The sequence below is a fragment of the Schistocerca serialis genome, chromosome 4 (assembly GCF_023864345.2).
Source record: "Schistocerca serialis cubense isolate TAMUIC-IGC-003099 chromosome 4, iqSchSeri2.2, whole genome shotgun sequence".
NCBI lineage: Eukaryota > Metazoa > Arthropoda > Insecta > Orthoptera > Acrididae > Schistocerca > Schistocerca serialis.
In genome coordinates, this window is record NC_064641.1 from 120095724 (window position 1) to 120123031 (window position 27308).

Below are 27308 nucleotides of genomic sequence, written 5' to 3' on the forward strand. Positions count from 1 at the left end.
GGGAAAGTTGGAAAGGATAATTTCGGCCAGTGAAGCCCTCAGAGAAAGACCTTCATCCCACCAACACCAGCTTTTCTTAACTGCATAGCTGGTAACTCTCTGTGCAACATATTCTTCATTCCTATGACACTACTAGCCCCACCCTCCACTAGTCACCATCTTCCAGCTGCCTACCCCTTCCTTGTTCCCTCTCCAGCTCACACACACACACACACACACACACACACACACACACACACACACACACCAACCGTTGCACATCCACAGCCCTTTCCTCTCCTCTACTTCTCTCCTCACACCCTTCCCTCCCCCTTACCACAAGCACTGGCTCCCATTGTTGCACCTAACAGCCCACTATTGTATCCCCACCATGTTCCTGCGCACTCACAAAGCAGCACTAACATCTTTCACCATTTCTACCTGCAATCCCTCCCCACCCCACTCTCTCTCGTGTCCCCGCTACCCATACTGGCAAAGATCGCTGCTCATTTCAGAAAATAGTTGGTAACAGGCCTTAGCACCTCGTGATGACAGTGACCACGCATGTGTAAGTTATACCTCTTTGTGTGTGTGTGTGTGTGTGTATGTGTGTGTGTGTGTGTGTGTGTGTGTGTGTGTGTGGAGGGGGGGGGGGGGGGGGGCGTGCGCGCACCTTGTTTGGTTTCTGCCTGATGGAGGACTTAACATAGTCCCATAGTTATAAGAATTCTTGATAGTCTCCTTGGGTCTGTTGCTGGATGCTAAAATCACTTCTGCTGAGTCACACTGAAAACTGATGCTGATGCTGCAAATTGTTGTCCTGTATAAACCTACATGTCTAGCAGTGTTTTCAATGTGCCTGTCAGCCACTGAATGCCTTCTTTATGTGGTGAGTAGTGATGCATCCTTTCCATACTGTTATTATTCCAGCCCAGCTTTGCCATTGTTTAGCAAGTTTATTACAAAACAGGTGGCCAGTATTTGCCTTCAAAAGATGAAATGTGTGGTACTGCTAACAGTCACATTAAAATGTAAGAGACAGACACTACCTAAGTTTCAAAGCTAACACTTTTTCTGTCAGTGAGGAAAAGGGATGGGTTGGGAAAGCTTAAAAAAACAAAGGGCAGGTCACTCAGACACCAGGATGAGAAGCATCCACCTGTAATAAGGAGGAGCGTAGACAAAGATCTGACCATAATGGTCCAATGTTAACAATAAAATATGCAGGGCACTTAGGCTCAGGTCATAACAGAAAAAAGTGTACAATAGAAACACAAACAAGGACTGTCACAGGGTTCAGCGAAAATGTGAAGGAAGAATAAGAAGAAGAGATTTGCTAACCAAAGCAAAAAGTACTGTTAAAAATTGTCAGATAGTAGACCACTGCTCCTAAAGCTAAATAAATATATGAAATGTATGTCAAACACTGGAAACTCCAAACACTGTCTTTTCCTACATTGTTGAAATGTATGTCATAGTGATTTAAGACTCTAAATAATAATGACCAATGTGTCCTGATCTAGACACCAAAAATCTGAATTTGAATGTAACTGCAATATAAAATAATTAATGGTTGCTGATACTTTTGTTGTAACATTGGAATTTGCGCACAAAGGGAGCCCTTTCTTAAACAGTGTACAGGGTGGCTACTGCCTGCCACTGAGGAGCATTAGTCTGAGCCTCCCACTCTCTCTTTTACCGGCATTCAACTGGTTAGGATACACTTCCTTCCTTGTTCCTACAGAGACCTAGGTCCCACATGTTTATCACTCTTCAGATGTGAATACCTTCTGTCCTGGAAAATCACTTCTGGCATACCATATCGTAATTCATACGGGAATAAACAACTGTTTTCATTTTTCCTTTCGTACTCTTTAATGATGCTTGCTCCTCAGCCTATTCTGTACATGAACAAACTCAAAGAGTATTGCACGAGTTTTGACTTCCTCTAAAACAAATGAGGCTGAAGTCAGACACAGAAAGGAACTAGTGATGGGTAATATGTCTGGTTAAATCAGCGTGTGCCTGGAAGAGAATATTCCACCTATTTCGGAGGACAGGCTGTAATTGAAAGTTAAAACACTGTAAGATATGTAGTAAACTACTCCAATACATTAATAAAAAGCAACATATACGGAATAGGCATGAAGAATAAAACCCTCCAAGAATAAAGCAAAAGGAGTGTTATTTCTTTAATGGCTTGTGACATATATATCCACCGCAAACTTGCAGACATTCTTTGCTAAAAATGTATGTATGCAACAGGAGTCAATAGTGTCGGGAGTGCAAATGTCTGATATATGTTTCAATGTTTTAATGCAACACAAATACATGACTTGACCCACAGTACTTCATGAAGCTGTTAGCCGTATTAGCAACTACGTTAATATTTGGTGGTTTTAGTTTTATGGGCATTAGGCCGTAGTCTGCAACATATTTCTCTGTCTAATGTTTCATCTTCCAATGCTGGATACATCATCAGAGGCTATGACAACTCAGTACTGGAAGACAAAATGTTGGGGAGAGAAATATGCCTTGGACCACGGCCCTAATGTCCATAAAATTAAAATCATCATTAACACAAATATTGGGCAATACATTAATATTGCTTATAGATTGTAGAAGAAGCTTTATTAGTTGTCTTTGGCCCCCTTTCAAGGGATTACAATAGAGGAGTGTGTTGTGAGGTAGTCTGGAGATGTTCAAGTGTGGATTATCAAATGTGGAAGTACAAAGCAAATAATTTGTGAGTAAAGATGACAACTCACCAAATTGTATAGGTGGTTGAGTTGTCAACAGCCCAAACAACACTGAAAAGTTTGCTAGCATTCAGATGAATCCTCTTTCGATCTGGAGTACGCATAAATAGGCACATATAAATGCACCCGTACAGCTACACTGTGCTGGCTGGATGCACAACACCAAGACTGCAATTTGGCAGGAAGACCGGGTGAGGGGTTGTGGCAGGTGGAGTGGACAGGGAGCAGGAGGGGGTCTTGGAGAGGTTGGCTCATAACTCAGACGGAAGCAGCAGGTGTGCCGGATACGAATGTGACATACCCATCCGACCCCATGAGTTAGTGTGTTGCACTATGAGAACGATGTGGCGGAGTGGGTTAGGAAGCTGTGACAGAACAGAGGAAGGGGAGAATGTCAGGAATAGGGTGTGGATGCAGAGAGTTAGTGGAGATTGAGGCTAGGATTACAGGAAAGAAGGATGTGTCACAAGGATAGTTCCCATCTATGTAATTCAGGAAAGCCAGTGTTGGGAGGGGAGATTTGGATAACACAGGTTGTGAAGCAGCACTCGGTCAGTTCAGCAGTGGCCCTTTTTTTTGGGTACACAGTTGGCTGATGGTCATATTCACATAAAATGCTGTACTGTCAAAAAGATAGTCTTGGGATGGGTAATAGTCTAGATGGTACTTTAGCAGATATTTCTGTCAACGATTTAGAATGTCAATTTTTTGCTAAGTTTCCGCAGCTAAAAGTTAAAACTATTTATTATAAACGGTATGTTGATGACAATTTATTACTGATAGTTCACTTAGTATAGAGTGCCTTACATATTTACTTCGTTTTCATACGTTGTACGCATAACTCTTGTATTTTCTAGTTACTTCTCTGTTTATATAATATACTGCATTAACTAGATAATGTTGTTCATGCACTGATACGGAATTTTATCATTCTTTTCCTGCAACAGCATGCCACAGGATACGAGGGGCCCTCTGAGGGTCACGCTCCTGTAACCATTTCTCTCTTATGCAGCATTCCGGCGTTGGCACCAAAAGAAGGGCACTGATTACATGCAGCAGTATGTTTTCTTTCATTGCGGCTTCTTTACCTATTTGTTTTATAGTTTTTTTATATTATTTTGTGCATTATGAAAGTTGTTTATTATTTATGTTATTATCTATAATACTGGCACTTGAGCATACACTACACTCTTAACTAATCTGGCCCTCTGTAGTCTGGCCTCTCAGTAATCCGTCGCACATCCAAAAACATGCACAATGAATCATCGTGCACAACAATGCTTGGTTAAACAATGCTTTATATACTGTATTTGAATTTGTAGCTTTCTTTACAGTTCGGATCCATGTCTTTTAAAAGGAAACACGTTACACTAGACCTCAAGCAGGAACTCGAAATTTCAGATAAGTTAAATCGGGGTTCTTCGCAGAAAGCCATTGCTGCTGAGTTCAATGTTGGTCGAGCAACTATTTATGACATCAAAAACAAAGAACATCTTATTCGGCAGTACTCATCACAAGTGGATAGTGAGTTGGGGAAACGGAAGGTTATGTGAAACAGTGAGAATGAAGAACTGGACGTAGTTGTTTATAGATGGTTCATACAACAACACAGTAAAGGAATTCCAGTCAGTGGCCCAATTATAAAGGAAAAAGCAGCTGCATTTAATACACAACTTGGCGGTATTAACTTACTTGCAGCAAGCAAAGGTTGGCTATCAAACTGGAAAAAATGACAGGGCATTTGGCAGCTGACAGTCACTGGGGAAAGTCACTCAGCTAACGATAAGGATGCTGACGAGTTTGTAAGCAAGATATGGAAGATAATAGAGGAATGAGCTTTAACTGCTGATGCCTTGTATAATGCTGATGAAACAGGCATCTTTTACAAGATGCTTCCTTCATAAACACTAGCTGCCAAGAATGAGAAGGAAGCTCATGGTTACAAGCAACAGAAACAGTGCGTAACATTAATGGCGTGTTGTAATGCAAATGGTAGTCATAAACTACTGTTTATGGTGAGTGGAAAATCACAGCATCCACGTTGTTTTCAACACACTGACATAAATACTCTACCAATGCAGTATTGTGCTCAGAAGAAAGTGTGGATGGACAGAAAAATACTGTATTCTCTAAGTGGTTCCATAAAAAATTTGTAGCAGCAGCAAGAAAAGAGCAAAAGAAGAAAAAGCTTCCACTAAAGCTATCCTTTTAATTGACAATGTTCCCAGTCATCCTTCAGAGGTTTCTCTAAAGTCCGAAGGTATACAAGTACTCTTTCACCCACCCAATGTGACAGACCTAATTCAGCCCACTGACCAGGGAATTTTTGAACCAATTAAACGTCATTATCGACATTCACTTCTTGTCTCCTTGCTGAGCGAAAGTGAAAACGACTCTACCGAGACTATGCTGAAGGTGTGGAAACCAATTAAGATACGTGATGTTGTTTTCCAAGCAGCCGAAGCATGGGATAAAGTGGAGAGCGTGACCATAATGAAGAGCTGGAGAAAATCGTGGCCATCCATTGAGTTGCATCCACTAGTGAGCGACAGCAATGAGCCAATCAATTCAGAATTATCAATTACTTTGTACACTGACATATTCCACAATATTCCAGGAGGAGGAGAAATTGATGATGAAGATATCGCGAAATGGCTGAATGTGGAAAACTGTGATATGGACCGAACATTAACAGATGAAGAAATAATCAAAATCGTGTAAGAAAGTAATGACAAAAATGACAAAGAAGAGGACACAGGAGTAGACAACATGAGGATTTCTCACACTGCTGATGTTGAATCTGTCGAGGTCTGCCTGGAGTACATTATGCAACAACCAGATACATGCAGTACCGATGTAATGCTTGTAAAGCGGTTGCTTGATAAAGCATCCACTGTTGTGTATCATCATTGTGACAGTTAAAAATTAGGGATATATGTTTCATAGTGAGTGATACGACTGTATAATTATGTACAGTATACACTCAAGGACAAAGTTTTCTTTGAAAATTAATGTATTTTTGGGTTTAATAAAGTACAGTACACTATATCCCTTATGTTTTCAAAATAAATAAAAAACAAAACAAATGAATAATCAATAATCCGGCACTTCCGCTAATCCGGCACCCGCATGTGTCAGGAATGGCTGGATTAACGAGGGTTAGTATATGTCAATTACTGTCTCTTAACTCTTCCTCTGTTAACAATCTAACTTTTGTTGCGTTTTATTTCATCGATTTTTATTACGTCACAGTGGCTGCAATACATTAGGACATTGTTTTTATAAAACAGGCATGCCTCTTGATACTTAAAGCAAACAAATGTATATGTATGTCAGTAGTACTTTTCGTTATGGTCTATTTTATTGTTTTAAGCTGTAGACAATCTGCTAGTGTATTTATGTTTTCCCATATTTCGCTGTAGATCTGAAGATGGTCATTATAGAACAAATCCGGTAATCTGTTGACAAAAAGTTTGTGACCATAGATGTAAAGTAAAGGAAATTTAAACACTAGGTCAACTGATGAAAACATTTGATTTCACTAAAAAGGGAAATAATCAGAATCAGCCAATAACTAAACAAAATAACATTTTCATAGTAAGTTTACAGATAGAAATTAACCAGAAGCACCAAATTTTATGAGAAGGGTGGAGATAGAAATGTCTCCTACGAATCCAAAACAAGCTCAGAGTAATGAGCAGAATTTTTAGATTTCCCTACCTTAAAGAAATTTTTTGGTTTGCAACCATGGCAAGTAGTTTATTTAGTGCTCCAATTCAAGTGTCAGCAAATGTTGTTGGGTAAATTCGAAAATAAAAATGCACAGGAAAGACTGTAATAGGAAAATAAAAAATTAGTAAGAGTTGGATCATAAACTCTGATTCAATAAGGATAGGACAGATAGCAGTCTGTGTCTGTTCCAACAAAAGAAATTTTTTTTTTGAGTGGTTAAGGGCAACCATGGGAATATAAATCAAGATGGTTGGATGGGGATTTGCACCCAATTCCTCCCATATGTAGATCAAGTTGTTTAATTAGTGTACCATCTCACTCAGTTTGATATTAGGACCTAAATTCATCCATTCAATCACTTATAAAACTTTATAAACTTATCAGAGGAATTTCCCATTGACAATTATACCAAAGAAAATTTTTTGAATATTACTTTATGCAAAGTAAAACAAACTTATTAATGTAAATACTCGAAAGTCTCAGTGGAATAGAAATAACAGATTGAGTAAAAGTAATTTCTTATCATTTAGATGTGTTAAAGCAGTTAACAAAAACACAAAAAACAAACTATCACTGAAAATATTGCCGAGTTTTCAGAAAATGTCCTCCTCCATATCAAACCTAGTGGCCATCTCCCGCCCCCACCTCGTACCACGCATGCAAATGCATGTGCAAATGAACACAGCTTCTTTGTCCCAGAACTTTATTATTACAAGCAGAAATGCAAGGAACAAGGTGAAAACAGTACGTGGGTCTGTGAGTTTAATTAGACAGGCTCTCAAGTACCATAAAACACAAAATATGCTGTTCTCTAATGACCTAGTGCTGCCATGAAAGGTGCGCTATGAAAGCAGTTCAATTCTCAACTTCAATTACAAAAATTTCCATCGAGACATCTGCATTTCAATTAAAACATAACTGGCAGACGCTGGGAGACTGTATAACAGATATCTGCATGAAATGAGTTGACTTACAGCTTGGACTACATGAGGGTCTTTATTTGTAACATACATGAACAGATAAAACTTTTACAGCTGTAGATACATTCAGTGAAGCGACAGAAACATTTCAGCACATAAACAACAAGAAATAAATACTGCCTAACAATTTTCTCTAAATACTATCTATGATTATAATTGTTATACAAATTCAGAATATATTCATTATCTATACTATGAGGGTTAGTCAAAAAACAAAGCCTCCTACAATTTGACCTCCTTATATAAAGCCTGTTAAATGAAAAATTTGACGAAATGTTGACCAGCAGGTCGGTGAGTCCACACAACATTTAGCGAGTTGATGACATCATTCGTGGTGACCACTGGGTGACCACAGGTCATTTGTGTCACATTACTCCCCCCTGGAGAAACACAGTGTGACAGCAATCATAGAATCAAAGAGGTCAGAGAGATAAATGGAACTGTATCACAGAAACTCACTGAAGAAGAATCCATGCATTAATGGCTTCAGAAGCAGGACCGTGTGTTTCAACACACTGCACAATACATGTCAAGTCTGGGCAAATGGATACAGATTATACTGAAAAGTGAATTTGGAGGGAGAAAAAGGGGGCATTACTTTTTGACTGACCCTCATACAAAGAGCATTATTATGACACATTTAAGCTCTAAACATCAATTAAATAACAGTCTTTATGGAATGACTGCATATCAACAATTACTTAGTAACACACATACATAATATTTAAAATGCACATAATTATCATGTATAAGCAAATTTTGGAGGAATAAACATTTTTACAGTAGCTTATCCTGTGTAACAGTGTGTGAAAGATACGACAGCCAGGACAGGACATGCAGGTGTGTGTGTGTGTGTGTGTGCACGCGCGCGCGCACCCACCCACCCACACACACACACACACACACACACACACACACACACACACACACACACACACACAGAAGAGATACAAACAGACAGAGAGAGAGATAGATGGATAGATGGATAGATAGAGAGAGAGAGAGAGAGAGAGAGAGAGAGAGAGAGACAGTCTTACTGTGTAAATGCAGGAACAAAGAGCTCATGACTAAAACCACCTCTTACATTCTGAAGAGCTACATCCCAACACCCAATGGTTCACTGAGAAACTGGTGTGCTTTGATAGGCTTTATGCATGAAAACAACCACGAGGAATAAAAGGGTCACAGTTGCCTGTAGTTCAAGGTTTAACAAAGTCTACTAGACCTGAATAATGTATACCACTAAGCTAGGCACAGAAAGACAAATAATAGGTCTGTTATCATCTAATCTGTTTGAAGAAGACGACTTAGGTGGAATCCATGCTCCAACCCAGCATTCAGCAAAAATACACAAGCACAAGCGCACACATACACGCACACAAACAAACAAAGGGACAGAAAGAGAGAGAGAGAGAGAGAGAGACAGAGGAGAGAGAGAGAGAGAGAGAGAGGGGGGGGGGGGGGGAGACTGGTTGGCTGATTTGGGGGAGGGGACCAAACAGCAAGGTCATTGGTTCCATCAGATTAGGGAAGGAGGGGGAAGGAAGTCAACCGTGCCCTTTCAAAGGTATCATCTCTGCAGTTGTCTGAACTGATTTAGGGTAATCACAGAAAACCTAAATCAGGATTGACAGGTGCATGTTTAAACCATCATACTCCCAAAGTGAGTCCAGTGTGTTAACCACTGCCCACCTCGCTCGGTCACACACACACAGAGAGAGAGAGAGAGAGAGAGAGAGAGAGAGAGAGAGAGAGAGAGAGAGAGAGAGAGTGAGAGAGGGAGAGAGGGAGAGAGGGAGAGAGGGAGAGAGGGAGAGGTGCGGGAGGGGGGGGGGGGATGTGTGGTGACAATATCAACATGCAATCTTATTGTGGAAATGTAAAAACAAAGAGCTTGTGGACAGTCTGAAGAGCTACATCCCAGCGCCCAATAGTTCAATGACGGATTGGTGGGCTTTACACATTTAGTATAACCACAGACAATATGAGGTCCATAGTTATTTGAGGTATAACACAGACAATTGAACATCAATACACCTGAACAGCTAACACCAATAATCCAAGAACAAAAACACAAATAAGTGCTCTGTTACCGTTTAAAGTCTTCTAAAAAGATAGATGGCTTAGTTGAAACTTAGGCTCCAACCTAGCATGCACCAAAACACACACACACACACACACACACACACACACACACACACACACACACACACACAGAGAGAGAGAGAGAGAGAGAGAGAGAGAGAGGAGAGGAAAAGGGGGGAGGTGAATGTATGATAATAACAACATCCAATCTTATCGTGTAAATGCAAAAACAAAGGGCTCGCAGATAAAACCACCTCTTACAATCTGAAGAGCTATATCCCAAGACCCAATAGCATACTTACAGATTGTCACACTTTGGTGGGCTTTAGACAACAAAATAACCACATCGAATAAGAGGACCACAGTTTTTGTTCAAGATTTAACACTGAGACTACTAAACATCAATACACCTTGAATAACATACACCACTAAGCTAAGCACAATAAGTTTAAGAAATGATATGGCACATTCAGCATTTCTCTATAAATTCACCTGATTTTAACATATAGTAAGGCTTTAGAAACATTCTGAAGCAAGTGTCTGAAAACCTCTGAGGAACTTTTCTGATTTGGTTCTTCAAAAGTAGCAAGTTTAAAGCTAACTTGCTTGTTGAAAACGGTGTACACAAAGAGAAATATTATATTACTACAAGGATAGAGATAAAACACGTGAAAATATGACAGAGAATATTCAGAAACTACTGGATGAATACCACTCCACCAAGAGTCAAATTTAATTTCAGGATACACAAAAACAAAAGAAAATTTGTGTGGAAAACAACAGAAACAGTGTTGGTAGCACATCATTACAATGTTTATGTTCTTCAGTATTTTTTATCCCTCTAATGGAAAAAAGAAAAAGAAATACTCCAAAAGAATCTGCTGACATGCATAAATATCTGCCGGGTCACAAAATAAAAGGGAAATGTAAACAAAGCAGGAATTTTAAATGAAGATCCATCAGGCATGTGAAACATGCAGTGAACGAAAGTAGCAATTGACTTAAGTAATAAAATACATATCAATCAGCTTCTAAAAATGATTATGAAAAGGATGTCAATAGATTATAATGCATGGAAGAAATTCCATTTGCTAAGGTGCTGACAAGGGAAACTTCCCATTGCAACCGCCTCAGATTTAGTGATAAGATGGTCCAGTGGATAGCCCGTCAAAAACTGAATACATGTCGAGCATGAAAACAAGAAGAAGGGCGAATGGTCCAAGCTCAAAATGTGCAACATTGAGCAAATTTAAATAAAAATGACAACGTGTTTACGTGGTCACGTTGTTGGATTGTGAAGGCGAAGATCCTTTTCAAATCTGCCTCGTGCTGCATTCCGCACCCTCGTGCTGCATTCCCCTCCAACACAAAATTATGAACTGTGCGCCCAGTCATTGACATATCTGAATTCAAATTTGTGTCTGTGTTGTGGTGTAACACCCGTCTGCAACGGCGAGGTGTAAAGAAGGGACCCTCAGACATACGTACCTCCTCTTTGTTCTACGCAAGTACCACATGTTATGACTCTTGCGCTCTGTTTTGGAGTTTTAACTCGCAAGTTCCTTTTTTGTAACATAGTTAATAACCCTGTATTTGTTGTTTTCATTTCTGTGAGAGGTCTATGCATCATCTTGCCTGCGCTCACTTTTCATCACATTTACTTGCAACAGTAATATATTCTTACCGCCGTATGACTCATATCCTATGACCAACATACAGCTTGACAATTGCCAAGGCTACAGAAAGAGAACAGACATGTCAATAACCGGATGGACATTTCAAAATTTGTCATTGGGAAGGGGGGGGGGGGGGGCATGAGTGAGATTTGAACACTCATCTCCAGCTTTGCAGTCCAACATTGTGATGACGCAACCATGATTCCATGGTGCTTGCAACTTGCTTGATGTTGCGCATCTTAAGCTTGGACCGTCCACTGTATCTTTTTTTGCAGTTCAGTATACCTTCTTCCAGTTTTAATGTTAGATCTACATTCAATTTTTAACGAGCTATCCCCTGGGCCATTTTATCACTAAATCAGAGGGGGTAGGATGGGAAGTTTCCCTTGTAAGAAGCACTAAGAGATGGTCATCATCAGAGGCAGATCACTAGCTTGAGATGTGTAAATAACAACCACAGCTGTCGTAGTGAAACTACCTAGTTATTCTCATGGATATTTAAAACAAATTGAAATGAAAGTCAGAAATTGTGCACTGAAACATGCACTTAGTACTTGTCCAACACAAGGCTGTTGTTCTACACTAGATCACTTTCATATGTTGCAAACTGAAAGTTCACAGTAATAAGCACATCAAGAGGAAGTGAAGGACACCATCAAAGAACACTTATACACATAGTATAATTAACTATAAAGCTATTTAAAGTTAAACAAATCAGTTTCTCCTAAAGTTATATTTTATCAGACATTTTCGTTCTGCACTACAAAGCTTCAGCAGGTTTTACATAGTTTTCACTTTTATAGGTGAACGTTGCACTGCTCTCCAAATTTAACTACACCAACGCACAGCTGAATTCCAGAATGTTTTGCCTCTTACGAGCAAATACCTCACAATCCTGCTCACTCTTAAATATAATGCATACTTAAACATAATTAACTTACCACACAATATCTGAATCAATCTTGATGCCACTGAGACTCAGATTTGTAACTTCCGTTCACAACAGTGTCAAATAATTGTTGGTATTCACCTGTGGTGACAGTGAAAGGAAGATATCAGAGCACTTTCTCTCCACAAGTCCAAAATTTCCCCTGAGGGGAGAGAGAATCAGCAGCATATGTCCAAGGACTTTACGCATCATTACATACCTGAAGCTTTGACAAAAAAAAAAAGTGTCCCCTTCTCCATTTGACTCAATTTTCTGCAAGTCCACTCTTCAATCAGCAAAATTATCGTTAATCTACCTAATTTTTGTATCTTCCCAATTCAGAGTTTCTTTCACATCTGCTTTGCAACCATGATGTTCTATGTCAGAAGTTTTATATCAGTTACCATTGATCCTTGCAACCTGCCAACAGTCCAAATTTCCTCAAACAATAGATTTATGCAGGAACAATTTTTAAATCCAACTTCATTTGGCCCAGATCTGTGTGTCACACATTGTACTGCTAACAAAGTAGCAATATGTGGGGTGAACTATGTCACCAAACAGCACATACTGAAGTAGCCAGTTTGATGTAAATTTAATTTTATGTGGCACTAATTGTGTTTTGCCAGATTTATTGACTCAAAAGATGATAAATGTAGCATCAGCACTGGAGGAACAATGCTGAGTGTTCAATTTCAGAACTGTACTGTGGCGTGATGGACTGCAGCCATGCAGTTGCTATAATAAATGAATTCGTGGCATCATTTTCACACACCCAGTTGGACTGTATGTGAACTTTGTGATGCCTAACATAAAACCCTGTTAATCAGACAAGCACAATGCTACTCGCAACTGCACACAGCGGCTTAATATTTTTGCCTTTTGAACTGTAACATACACATTGCACATCTGAGTGCTGTCTCAATACAAAATTTGAGCACAAAAAGTGCATTATGAACATTGCACATGAATATGTGCATCATTCAGTTTTAATTAGAAGCACAGTGAAACAGTTTAAAAGCTTTAATTAGGTAGGCAATCAAAAATTCAATGAAATAAACACCCATGGGTACAGGTGCTCAAATATTTGGTGAAGGCCTGAAGCTATGGGAGAATCACCCAATAAACTGGGTTTACATCATAACAAGAAAGCTCTTGAAACGAATAGTAAAAACGAGATATGAGGAGGTGAACTACAAGAATATTAGAATATAAATAGAAATGTAAAAGGAAATTGTCAGCCTTCTGAAAAAAACAACACTTAGGTAAATTTTTTGTTTTTACTGGAGCACTCGCATATTAATTACATGAATGACTGACAGTGACAACAGAATTAGAGGTTACTTTTAGTTTTGTAGCTTGTCACAGGGAAAGCATTTCAAAGTACAAAAAGGTGAGCTGGAAACAATGACATTACCCAAACATTTGAAATGCACACAAATGTAGGATATAATAAATGACAGAAGAAATCTCTGACATTTGGTGGCATTGGAGCATTGAGCGAACTCAATAGCAGCAGATGAAAATTTGGGCCAAACCAGAAGTCAAACCTTTCCATCGGCGGCCACCTTAACTGACCACATCCCCAGTCAGACCCACATCTCCATACGCTACACGCTATGGAGTACCTCTCCCTATCCATTAATTCACTTGCTCACAATTGGACTGTATTGTTGCAAGTGTTGGATACTACTGTGCATCCACACTGAAACATCTTAACGCCATTTGGCGTGTATATATTATACAGAAATTGTGTCTGTTCTTTTGGAACATTTCTATGTAATAATAGGATATGATGATTTCCTTGTACGTGTGTACAAAAAATTTCATCTACGTAAGATGCCAGTCCAAGTATGTGTCTCCTTTGGCAACCACAGATTAAATACCTCTCCCTAACATTGGTAGATAAGATGCCTGCTGTTTCATTTCAGTGTGTGTCTATACCAGTAGCAAAACATTAGTATGGTACATAAATTTAAATATGAACTAAATGACAATGTAAAACTAGCCAATTTTCCTGCTGCTTTCTCCTGTTACTATACAGCACTTTAAACAATGAACAAAAGACAAGTGATAATCTAAAAATATAGCAAACCTAGCAAGGACATCATCCAAGATGGGGAACACGTTTGAATAGATCAAGGCAGAGAAGGAAAATCAGCTGAGTATTTTTCAAAAGATTAATTCTAACATTTTTCTGAACAGATTTTGAGGCACTACCAAAAACATAAATCTGCACAGATGGGCTAGGATATGAACTCTGTTGGAAAGTCCAGTGCATTATTCACTGTGTCACCTCAATCAATCACAATAGAGAACTTGGGTCAATGTTACTAGTGTCTTACTTATGACATCATGGGGCACTAGCCAATGGCAGTGCATTGGCCCAAAATGGATTACATATCTTCTGACTCTATTCCATTAATTGTGTCTGCTGTCACGAGAATGACGTTTTCCACTATCACTGATAATAATGGTCAATTCCATTGCAGTAGGGGGTCATGTCTAGTTTCAGACAGGCCATCTACTGCCACTCTTTACTACCTTCAAAAATCTGTAAAGTCGTATATATCAATCACAATAGAGAACTTGCATCAAGGTTACTAGTGTCTTACTTATGACATCATTTGGCACTAACCAATGGCAGTGCATTAGCCCAAAATGGACTACATATCTTCTGACTCGATTACATTAATTGTGTCTGCTGTAACGAGAATGATGCTTCCCACTACCACTGATGATAATGCTCAATTCCATTGCAGTAGGAGGGCCATGTACAGTTTCAGACAGGCCATCTACTGCCACTCTTCACTACCTTCAAAAATCTGTATAGTCATATATCTCTCATTAGCGCCATTCATGATAAAGGAACATTTCACACCTTAAGACTTCATATTTTGTAATATGAATAATGAAAAATCTAAAGAGGTGAATTAGTTCAGAATTTTCCATACATTACTATGTCATACACACACAAGATACAGCACTTATTATTCCCATATTTTTCTTAACAAAAGACAGAAAAAAACCAGAATTTCAAGAAGTGGATATACTGGAACACAAGCAGTAATTCTTGATCAGGACTTTACCAACGGAAGAAGATTCCTACCCTGGAAGCCCAAGATCTGTTACCTTCACCTGTTTTGCATATATGTCAATACTACCCCATTTGTTCCAGTTTCTGCAATTATCAGGTAGATTTATCCTATTCTAATTTAATGTAATTCACATTATTTTGAAATAATTGTGCATGCTTTCATTGGCGCAACAAAAAATATTTTTCACATCACAGTTAGATCATACAAACTGTGTTACATATTTCACAGAATTAATACGTATTTATCTTTAAAAATGAATATGTAGAAAAAAATGTGCATCATTGATTACTTGATAGTTAAAAAAGAAGCTAAGCAACATGGTTACAATGCTAAGGAAATTAACAATCAGCAAAAATTGCAAAACGTCTAATCATTTTGCATTTGAGAGATAAACAGGGAAATAAATCTCAATATGACTACACTACAGTGACGTACACAGATAAAAAAAAGCCCCTCTACAGAGCGACAGAAGAAGTAGCAGCATTCTGGCCCGCCATTCCAGTCTTCACGAGACTGAATTCACTGATGAATGCATCCGTGTGCTTCGGATCCAAATTCTTCAATGCTCGCCAATATATCTCACTCACATTCTTTGCTTCACCAAGTTTCTGTTCAAATTTAACGTAATCCATCCAGACATCTGAAACAACAAGAAGCAAAAAAGATGCACAACTTGTGATATAATTCCAATTCTCTGCTGTCTTTCACTCTTAATAGATGACTGCATGTCCAAATTCATAACTGACTGACTTCCACAGAATGCAATGTCTTCCGACAAATTAAATTTGTTTGAAATTTTCCAATTTGTTTGATACCAGACACACTAAATATATTAACTTGTGTGGGTATCTCTAAGGCGAATGCAATGTTCACATCCATTTATCAGTTTAATGTTAACATAAAATAATAAAAACATTTATTAGAAGACAGCAGGACAAATACATTATAGTGACATTAGAGGGTTTGCAGGGCAGTGTTTAATTTCACTGATCCATCACCACTGATATGCTGTTTTTCACATAAACCGTTTGACAAGATCACGTTATGAGTGTTTGTGCTATTGCAGGCAATCAAATGAATAACAGGGCTACCAACAGATAAGATCTCCTATCGGAGCCCAAAAAAAGTGAATATGCTCCTGTTTAAAAGTGTCTGGCTGAAAAGTGGAGTACCAGTTACCTCATTCTACTTTCCTCAAAACCTTTAAAACTTTTCCCCAAATTTCTGGCTTGCGAATATATTCACAATCTTTTTAACATGTAATTCACCTCTCACTTCCACAAGGTCCCCTAACTAACTAGCTCACATCCACCCACTTTCACTCATTCATTCAGCCCCACTCATTGTCACCCCCCCCCCCCCCCCCCTGTATCTAACAGCTTCCTTTATTTTGCCTTACTACTGTGGCCTCTGTCTCTTCTCGCTGTCATATACCTCTCTTCCTCGTTGTCTTGTCATAGATTGTGTCTCATTATTACCAGCTCTCACTCACTTACATTGTCTCCTTCTCTTTATTTGTCTCCCACTGGTAGTGTCTCCTTCAATCTTTTCCCAGCACTTTTCCTTCACTGTCAACATGTTGTACTGCTATTGTGTCCCTCTCTTTCTCTCACACAGCTATATCCCCTTGGCTCTTTCTATACCACAATCACGATCTCCTATCTTCCAGCATATATTACTTCTCACCTCTATCTCATTGCCACTGTCTCCTCCTCTGTAAGTACAAAAAAGCGTGAACATGTTCGCATGCTAAATTTTTGGGAAAATTTTTAAAGGTGCTGATGAAGGCAGAATAAGGCAGCTGGTACCACACTTTTCAAATGGTTCAAATGGCTCTAAACACTAGCGACTTAACGTATGAGGTCATCAGTCCCCTCTACTGAGAACTACGTAAACCTAACTAACCTAAGGAAATCACACACATCCATGCCCGAGGCAGGATTCGAACCTGTGACCATAACAGCCACGCTGTACCGGACTGAAGCGCCTAGAACCACTCGACCACAGCAGCCGGCCCCACATTTCAGTCAGTGTCTTTTAAACAGGAGCATATTTGCTTTTCTCATGCTTCCGACAGGAGCATATTTGCACTGGTTCCCTTCTTTTCCCTGCCACACGAAGGCATGTCACTCGTATGAAAAGAACTTTATGGATGATTAAAATTTTGATAGTTTACTTTTGGAAAAGTGAAGTAACATACATCTCAGACTGGATTTTACATGTGCTTGCATATGCTCCAGTTCTACAATGTGGGGTTCTCAGAAGTCTTATGATGATAACAGAGACACTTTACGGCATATTTCTCCCTGCTACATCAGTTTATACACTATGTTTTCCTGACACACCAGATTTTGTACGTTCAAGTATAGCAACTTTGAACCTCTGTATCTTGGAAATGGATACGAACATCAAGAAAATTTTCAAGGTCGCTCGAGATTGGGATATTAGCAATACACAAAAAATTTCAGCCTTCTGCTGTGCATAGTCTTGGAATCCACAGTTCAGTATCAGAGAAAAATTGTTTTCTAAGGAACCATCCATGAATTAATGCTGCCTCCATAAGCCCCTTAAGGTCCACTGTAGACCATATCAAACGCAAGAAGAACCAACACATTTGCTCCATTTAACTAAGCAGCAGAAAGTGTGTAATATTCATACTTTGACTCTGTACTGTAGTATAGAGACACTAAGATATAGAGGGTCTATACAAGGGCAATGTACTTGAGGACAATATTATGGAAATGGAAGAGGATGTAGATGAAGATGAAATGGCAGATATGATACTGCGTGAAGAGTTTGACAGAGCACTGAAAGACCTGAGTCGAAACAAGGCCCCCGGTGTAGACAACATTCCATTAGAACTACTGACAGCCTTGGGAGAGCCAGTCCTGACAAAACTCTACCATCTGGTGAGCAAGATGTATGAGACAGGCGAAATACCCTCAGACTTCAAGAAGAATATAATAATTCCAATCCCAAAGAAAGCGGGTGTTGACAGATGTGAAAATTACCGAACTATCAGTTTAATACGTCACAGCTGCAAAATACTAGGCAAACCTACGTTTCTAGCATTTGTAGACTTAGAGAAAGCTTTTGACAATGTTGACTGGAACACTCTTTTAAATTCTGAAGGTGGCAGGGGTAAAATACAGAGAGCGAAAGACTATTTACAATTTGTACAGAAATCAGATGGCAGTTATAAGAGTCGAGGGACACGTAAGGGAAGCAGTGGTTGGGAAGGGAGTGAGACAGGGTTGTAGCCTCTCCCCGATATTATTCAATCTGTATATTGAGCAAGCAGTGAAGGAAACAAAAGAAAAATTCGGAGTAAGTATTAAAATCCATGGAGAAGAAATAAAAACTTTGAGGTTTGCCGATGAAATTGTAATTCTGTCAGAGACAGCAAAGGACTTGGAAGGGCAGTTGAACGGAATGGATAGTGTCTTGAAAGGAGGATATAAGGTGAACATCAACAAAAGCAAAACGAGGATAATGGAATGTAGTCAAATTAAATCGGGTGATGCTGAGGGAATTAGATTAGGAAATGAGACACTTAAAGTAGTAAAGGAGTTTTGCTATTTGGGGAGCAAAATAACTGATGATGGTCGAAGTAGAGAGGACACAAAATGTAGACTGGCAATGGCAAGGAAAGCATTTCTGAAGAAGAGAAATTTGTTAACATCGAGAATAGATGTAAATGTCAGGAAGTCGTTTCTGAAGGTATTTGTATGGAGGAGGAGGAGATTAGTGTTTAACATCCCGTCGACAATGAGGTCATTAGTGACGGAGCGCAAGCTCGGGTGAGGGAAGGATGGGGAAGGAAATTGGCCATGCCCTTTCAAAGGAACCATCCTGGCATTTGCCTGAAGTGATTTAGGGAAATCACGGAAAACCTAAATCAGGATGGCCGGAGACGGGATTGAACCATCGTCCTCCCGAATGGGTATTTGTATGGAGTGTAGCCATGTATGGAAGTGAAACATGGACGATAAATAGTTTGGACAAGAAGAGAATAGAAGCTTTTGAAATGTGGTACTACAGAAGAATGCTGAAGATTAGATGGGTAGATGACATAACTAATGAGAAGGTCTTGAATAGAATTGGGGAGAAGAGGAGCTTGTGGCACAACTTGACTAGAAGAAGGGATCGGTTGGTAGGACATGTTCTGAGACATCGAGGAATCACCAATTTAGTATTGGAGGGCAGCGTGGAGGGTAAAAATCGTAGAGGGAGACCAAGAGATGAATACACTAAGCAGATTCAGAAGGATGTAGGTTGTAGTAGTTACTGGGAGATGATGAAGCTTGGACAGGATAGAGTAGCATGGAGAGCTGCATCAAACCAGTCTCAGGACAGAAAACCACAACAACAAGAAGAAAACAACAACAACATGATTCTTTTGTTTGGGTATACAAATGGTCCCTAGTCCAAGGGCTACACAAAACACTTGACCCTACCTTTTTGTCACCAACAGAACCTGAGGTATGCGGACCAGAAGAATCCCATATTTATGTGCGGCGACTTGGAATGTATCAGGTAGACGTGCATTATTATTAAATTAATTAATACAGCCACAGTAAATCATTAACCCTCTGACTGCTCTGGATTACAATGCACATTGACAGAGCTGGGTGTTATGCATATGACCGTCCACTGGATATAAACACCATTATCTTGGGAACGAAATGCGATACTGTCCTGCTCTCAATTAAAAAAAATAAAAATAAAAAAATCATTATCTTATCTACAATTTGTACACAGAAATGCATGAGCTAAAATCAACCATAAGTAATGTCTACACAATGTGTTTTAATCTCTGCAAACTTATTAAAATTTTGTGCAATGCTTTACTAAATTTGATGCAGCACAGTAACTATGACAAATAATGAAAAGAAATTCACTCCTTCATTGAACAAAGATGTCAAACTCTAAGACGTGCAAAACTCAAATTTTTTCACCAAACAGTTTTCTTAAAATTGGATGAGTAAGTATTTCATAGCAACTGGAATACCATCCCTCAGCACAGGTTGCAGCATTAGGTAAGTGGTACAGTGACAACAAAGTTAAACCTCATGAGCATAAAACACATTAAATTTCATTAACAGAAACAAGTTTTATTTACAAAATTCAAATGATATGCACCAGCAAATTATTTTTTAAGGCTTCGACATGCCATTCATATTAATACTTCTGGCAACACTAATCCAATCAAATAATTGTCAAGCATGATTACAAACAAAAAGCATTGCCATTCTGCAAGGGGCACATCTCAAAATTATACTGTTACGAATCTGTATCTGAATTTGATTTGACTCATGACGGATGATGTGAGAAAGCACGGGTCACACCTGTTTATCTCACACTTTTCTCGTGACATACTGAAAGCTGCAGTATTTCGTGATTTCCAAAAAGCATTTGACTCAGTATCGCATCTAAGTATATTATCAAAAGTATGATCATATGGAGTATAAAGCAAAATTTGTGATTGCATTGAGGATGTTTTGGTAGGGAAGATGCAGCAAGTTATCTTAGATGGCGAGTCATTGTCAGATGTAGAAGTAACTTCAGGTGTGCCCCAGAGAATAGTGCTGGGACCCTTGCTGTTCATGTTGCATATTAATGACCTTGCGTAAAATACTGATAGTAATCTCAGTTGATTGTTTTTTTTTTGTTGTTGTTCCCCCCCCCCCCCCCCTCCAGATGATGCAGTTACTTATACTGAAGTACAGTCTGGAAGAAGCTGCATAAATATTGATTGAGATCTTGGCGAGATTCTGAAGTGATGAAAATTTGGCGACTTGTTTTAAATGCTAAGAAATATAAAACTGTTCGCTTCATAAAATGAAAAAACATTGTATCCTATGACTAATGCCAATGAGTCACAGTTGGAATTGGTCAACTCCTAGAAAGACCTGGGTGTTAACCCTCTGTAGGGCTATGGAATGGAATGATCACATAGGCTCAGTCACGGGTAAATCAGGTGGTAGACTTTGCTTTATTGGTAGAATTCTGGGAAAATAAAGTCAACTCTACAAAGGAGATTGCTTACAAATAACTCGCTTGACCCACCCTAGAATATTGCTCAAATGTGTGGGACCTGTACCACATATATTGAACATATGCAGCATAAATGGTCACAGGTTTGTTTGACCTGTAGGTGAGGGTTGCAAGAACTGCTAGACTCTTGAAGATAGATGTAAACTATCCCAACACAGCCTTCTTACTAGGTTTAAAGAACTGGCTTTAAATTATGACTCCAGAAAAATACCACCCCCTATGTAATGCTCCCATAGAGGAGGGGCAGGGCGAGAGAAATTAGGTCTGTCTGCATAGTTCAGAGAAACTTGTGCTAGAAGGCAGTATTCAAATGGTTGGTGTTGTGAAGCAGCTGTTGAAGTTACTTGTGTTGTGATGTGCAGCATGTTTGGCAACTGGATGGTCAAACTGTGTTCACCACAGTTTGGTAGTGGTCATTCATGCAAGTAGACAGTTGACTATTTGTCATGTCCACATAGAATGCTGTACAGTAATTGCATCGTAGCTGATATATAACATGGCTGCTTTGACACATGGCCCTCGTTTATTGGGTAGGAAATGCGGGTGAATGGACTGTGGTAGGAGATGCAGGTGACTGTATGGGGCAGGTCTTGCACCTGGAATGACCACAAGGGTATGGCCCATGGGATGCAGGGTTGTAAGTATGATGGGAATAAGGATGGATGAGAATGTTCTTTAGGTTAGGTGGGTGGCATAACACTACTTTGTGGGATGTGGGTAAAATTTGGTTAGAATATCCCTCATCTAAGGGCACAACGAGGGGTAGTCAAAGCCCTGGTGGAGGATGTGGTTGAGCTTTCGAAGACCAAACTGATCACAGGAGTGCTACTTGGTGGATGGTTAACACGTTCGCTGCGGCTGACGCTTATAAGCGTTTCCGCGATCAACACGCCAGAGCGGCTGACGCTCATAAGCGTTTCCGCGATCAACACGCCAGAGCGGCTGACGCTCATAAGCGTTGCCGCGATCAGCAAGCCAGTGCGGGTAACACTTATAAGCGGTGCGCTCGCTAGCTGAGTTCTCACTAGGGGAGGTCGCCAACTGGGACACGCCGATTTCGTCCGAATTGTTTCTAGAAAGAGGTGGGACTCTACATAACGTGCCCGAAATATTTCGCCTGAGTTGGCCATAGGAAAGGAGAACATGCTCTCGAAAGTTGTTCCGATAGCACTATAGGAGGCTATACCCTATTTAGCGCTCTGTTCGTCGTTATTGGCGTAGAGTAATGGTCAAGCGCATTGCTCACGAAACAGGCGACTTGGGATCAATCCCAGGTCCGTCCTGATTTTTTTTTCTCATTTTTATTTTACTTCGTATCTTCAGAGTGTTCGGTTATTTACGGTAGATGTATATTTCTATCGTCAAGTCAAAAATCTAATTAAAAGATTACAAAGTGCCCCTGAATAACTCCAACAACAGCGAGAGGTATCATCAAGAGAAGATGCAATTAAAATACATTCGACCGTGCTGCATCAATTCAGTGCTCTTGTGGACACCCCTATGATCTAGTACGCTTGGTTTGCATCCAAACTATTAGAGGAAACACCTTAGTTTTAAAACTTGAATTAAGTGTGCTTTCCAATGAAGCATGTTGCAGAGAAATGTAACTGCTCAAACAATGCCTTCATAAAATGTGCCTAGAGTGAAACATATATGTTTCACATGTTTCTATGATATGTCACCATAAAAATGGCAAAACTTCTACTGTCGTAATGAATAAAAAGTAGCGCACGTAATCACAAGAATCTTTAAAATCTTTATTTTCATTAAAACTTTCGCCTAGTTATATAAATATACTACTTGAATGTATTTAAATTCTACGGTAAATAGTTGAAAAATCTGACGAAACCAAGGAAAATAAGAATGAAAACAATTGAAAAAAATTAGGAAGCACCTGGGATTGATTCCAGGTCGACTGTTTCGTGAGCAATGCGCTTGACCATTACGCTACGCCGTCAACATGTTCGCTGCGGCTGACGCATATAAGCGGCGCGTTCACTAGCAGAGTTCTCAGTTTAGTTTGTTCGGCTGTGCACTCGTGTTAGTTCAAGTAACCAACGACATATCACGTAACGTGTTCCTGTCTGCAGTTGTGTGTTTTCGTTTTTTGTCGTCTGTGTTGTGCATTGTTTGCAATGGCGGCGAATGAACCGACACCGGGGCCTTCGAACGCGAAAAAGTGTAGGAAGAGTGACCAATATACTGACCATGAGTTACTACGTGTGTTAGAAGATAGTGATGTAGAGTTCAGAGAGGACGAACCAGATGAGGGTGACTGGCATTTGGAGACTGCAGAAACAGACCACAGTGATGACAGTGTGGAAGCAGAACTGTCCAGTATGTTTCGTGACAGTTCGGAATCGGACGATACGGGCGACGATGATGAGGAAATCGCCGACGATAAAGAACCAGCGCTCGCAGAGGTAAGCAAACCAGGTGTTACGTGGCATGAAGAACCACATGGGATGCAGTATCACCCGTTTACGAAAGCAGAATGTTTGCTGATGAAGCCTGCTGGCAATACGCCAATGGATTTCTTTAGGCTACTGGTTACAGATGACATACTGCAGCTCATAGTTGACGAAACAAATGATAACGCACGGAATATATTTGCAAGCGCAAATACACAAGAGGGCTCTAGAATTAGTAATTGGAAACCCGTAAGTATAGAAGAAATACTTGTCTTCCTGGGGATTTCATTACATATGGGTAATGTCAAATGTGCCCGACTACAAGACTACTGGAAGAGGGATCCGCTGTTCGAAAATAAAGGAATAACGATGAGTATGAGCAGAGACAGATATTTGCTTATCTTACGCGCATTGCATTTTGCAAAAAATCCAGTCAGGCGAACCGAAACCAAATGATCGACTGTATAAGATACGCCCTATATTGAATTATTTCAACAACAAAATGTGTAATGTGTATTATCCAGGTAGGGATCTCTCTTTAGATGAATCAATGATTCTTTGGAGGGGACGATTGTCATTTAGACAATACATAAAAAACAAAAGAAATAAGTATGGCATCAAATTGTACATGCTAAATAACCCAGACGGCTTCATCAATAAATGCGCTGTGTACACGGGGATGCGTGGTGATATGGGGGGAAAAGGGCATGCTGAAAAGATAGTATTGCATTTGTTAGAAGAGAAGGTGAATGTTGGCCATCACATTTACATGGACAATTTTTACAACAGCTTTGCCTTAGCTAAAACCCTGTTGAATGCAAAAACACATTGCACCGGGACACTAAGGGTAAATAGGAAAAATACCCCTAAAGACGTGGTATGCGCCAAGCTGGGGAAAGGGGACACCATAGCACGATATTCGGACGGGGTAATGATCGGCAAATGGAAGGATAGACGAGAGGTCTCCTATATTTCCACAGAATACCCCAATACAATGGAACGTGTGCAGAATGCACGCCAGCAAATAGTCGCGAAACCACTGCCAATTATCAGATATAATAGTTGTATGTCTGGGACCGATAGGCAGGACCAGATGTTGTCTTATTATTTATGTGAACGAAAGACAATCCGCTGGCCAAAGAAACTATTCTTCCATGTAGTTGACATGCTAATGTTCAATGCACATTACCTATATAATAAATACTCAGGGCATAATATGACTTTGTATGATTATAGAATACAAATAATAAAGGGACTACTTCCACCAATGGACGTTACAAAAGGTGTGCGTAACAAATGTAAAGACACACATGTTGTGCAAAAGCGGGACGCAACGGAAGGGACGAAGCAAGTTATGCGGAAGCGATGTAAAACGTGCGCGGCACGGGGCAAGCGTACGGATACACCATACGTGTGTATAACGTGTCCAAACCAACCTGGATTCTGTTTGAACTGCTGCACAATTACACATCCATAATGTAATGGGACGTCGTATCTACAGAGGAAGATCTGTTTGTGTTTGATTTGTAAAGTGTTTGTTTTATTTGATAGCCATGTAAATATAGTTACATTGGTTGCTCAGAATATGATGTTTCTGTACAGTACCGTATGTGGACTTATTTGTGGTTTGCTATAAAAACATCACCTCTACACCTTGAAAACTTATTTGTTACTAGCTGCAGTGCCCGGCGTTGCCCGGGTGTGTATTCATTCCTGTCTTATTTTAGTCCATCTGCTTCTTCTCTCTCTGTCCATCGCCTCCTGTTCTATCGCTATCTATTTTCCATTCATCTCAGTTCCGTTTTCACACAGGTCAATCTTCATGACATAATATTTCCTGTACTATGTGTCCCACAAGAATATAATTTTCCATGTTCCCCGGGAAGAATATTAGGAAACTGCAAAATGAGGTGCGAATGGAGTTGGTATTACAGACGTAATACATTACAACCACATGCATAGTGGGACGGATTTTCGTGCGTTTCATAGTTTTGACGTCATATCTCCTGTACTACGTGTCATACTATGATATAATTTCAAAGCTACATTTAGTGGTATATATGCATATCCTCTGCAAAATTCTTCGCGAATAGCTTTAGTAGTAATGACATAATAAATAGAAATCACAAACCTGATGTTGCGGTTATTCAAGAACAGAATTGTTTATGACGTCATATCTCCTGAACTATATATCGTAAGTAGTTTTTGCTACCATAGCAAATGATTCATTACCTTAGAGAAGATTTGTACCAAATTTGATTGAAATCGGTGTACTAGTTTAGGAGCAGATGTGGAATATCGTCACATGATGCGGCCGTTTTTGACGAATTACATTGTTCATGACGTCATATCTCCTGACGTATGTGTCGTATGTGGTTCTTACCCCTACAGTGATAGTTTTCCGATAATAGGAATATGTGTACCACGTTTCGTTGAAATCGGTCCAGTAGGAGGAGATGTGGAACATACATACATACACATACAGTCATTTTTATAATATGTATATATTTGTGATTGGGTTTCCATAGCACCACATTGCAGACGAGTCCTGTTTCTTTTTCTTCGTTTTATAAATCTTTTGGTGTTTTCCGACTAATTCTTTTTCAATGGAGTGGATTTGTCACTTGTGTGAATTGCATTTTCTGTCCAGTTAGCAATACAATAAATAAATAAGGGGCTTTGTTAGAATTGTTTGCAATAAATGCATGTAACGCTTATAAGCGACAGACAGCAGGCAGCATTTATCACATGATCGGCATGCAGCTAAAGTGTACTTGTATTTCTATATCTAGCACCTCTTCCGCAGACGTTATATTCGTTGCCAATATTACGTTCGTGCACAACATGAATTTGTCGCAAAACTACATTAGTCTTGCGATCAAAATTTAGGCGTGTTCATAATTTGTATTCAGCCAGGTATGGATTACGAAATATAAATTCCAGCAGTATCTTATTATAACTTGAAACTGCTGACTTCCCTTGCAGAACAAAGTTTTATTCATCCATAAGAATTATGAAAAGATACAGTGGCGAGCTAAGTCGGTAACTATGTAAAGTTATTTCCTCGAAATAAAAATCATAGAAGGCCGTGCGGCTGCAAAGAGAAGTGATTGCAGCGCTCCTGGCAGCTAGCCCCGAACTGTTTTGACTGAGTGGAACGCTGCGCCTCTGGTAGCCAGCGTACGAACTCCAAACGAATCAGCTGGCGGCATCTAGTTTATTCGCCACAAACTTACAGGTTTCGCAGGGCTATGATTTCAGCTCTCAGCGCACGTGCGCTTACAAGCGTCCGCCTCGCGCGTTAGCGGCTCGCACTGGCGACCGCAGCGAACGTGTTAAGGGGAGCCAGAACGATCCATCTTCCCCATGTTAATTTTAGCGCAAATACAAGGAATATTTTTTCTAAAACCATTAAACATATTGCTCTGAAATTTGGACTACATGTTCAGTGAACATTTCTCTAAAACTTATAATGTCATGTTAAAAAATATTTATTGGTTTTTGTTTTACAATTTTTTGTAAAGATGCTTATTTTTTTCTCTAAAATTTTGAATTTTGCACTTTTTCTTCTATAACTCTTGAATTATACAATATTTTTTTACA

At 39.5% G+C, this 27308-nt stretch overlaps 1 protein-coding gene and 1 long non-coding RNA gene across 2 annotated transcripts in view; one reads left to right on the forward strand and one right to left on the reverse strand.

The window, feature by feature from the left end:
• LOC126473930 (uncharacterized) overlaps positions 1 to 27308 on the forward strand; it is a 35159-nt gene that overhangs the window by 4479 nt on the left and 3372 nt on the right. Inside the window, exon 2 of the long non-coding RNA XR_007586538.1 lies at positions 3686 to 3796. This is a non-coding gene — a long non-coding RNA (uncharacterized LOC126473930). The remainder of the gene's footprint in view (positions 1 to 3685; positions 3797 to 27308) is intronic.
• Positions 7448 to 27308, reverse strand: part of LOC126473928 (U3 small nucleolar RNA-associated protein 6 homolog) — a 128643-nt gene continuing 108782 nt past the window's right edge. Inside the window, exon 11 of the mRNA XM_050101286.1 lies at positions 7448 to 15877. Within this exon, the coding sequence (XP_049957243.1) occupies positions 15693 to 15877 (185 nt within the window). The 3' untranslated portion in view covers positions 7448 to 15692. The remainder of the gene's footprint in view (positions 15878 to 27308) is intronic.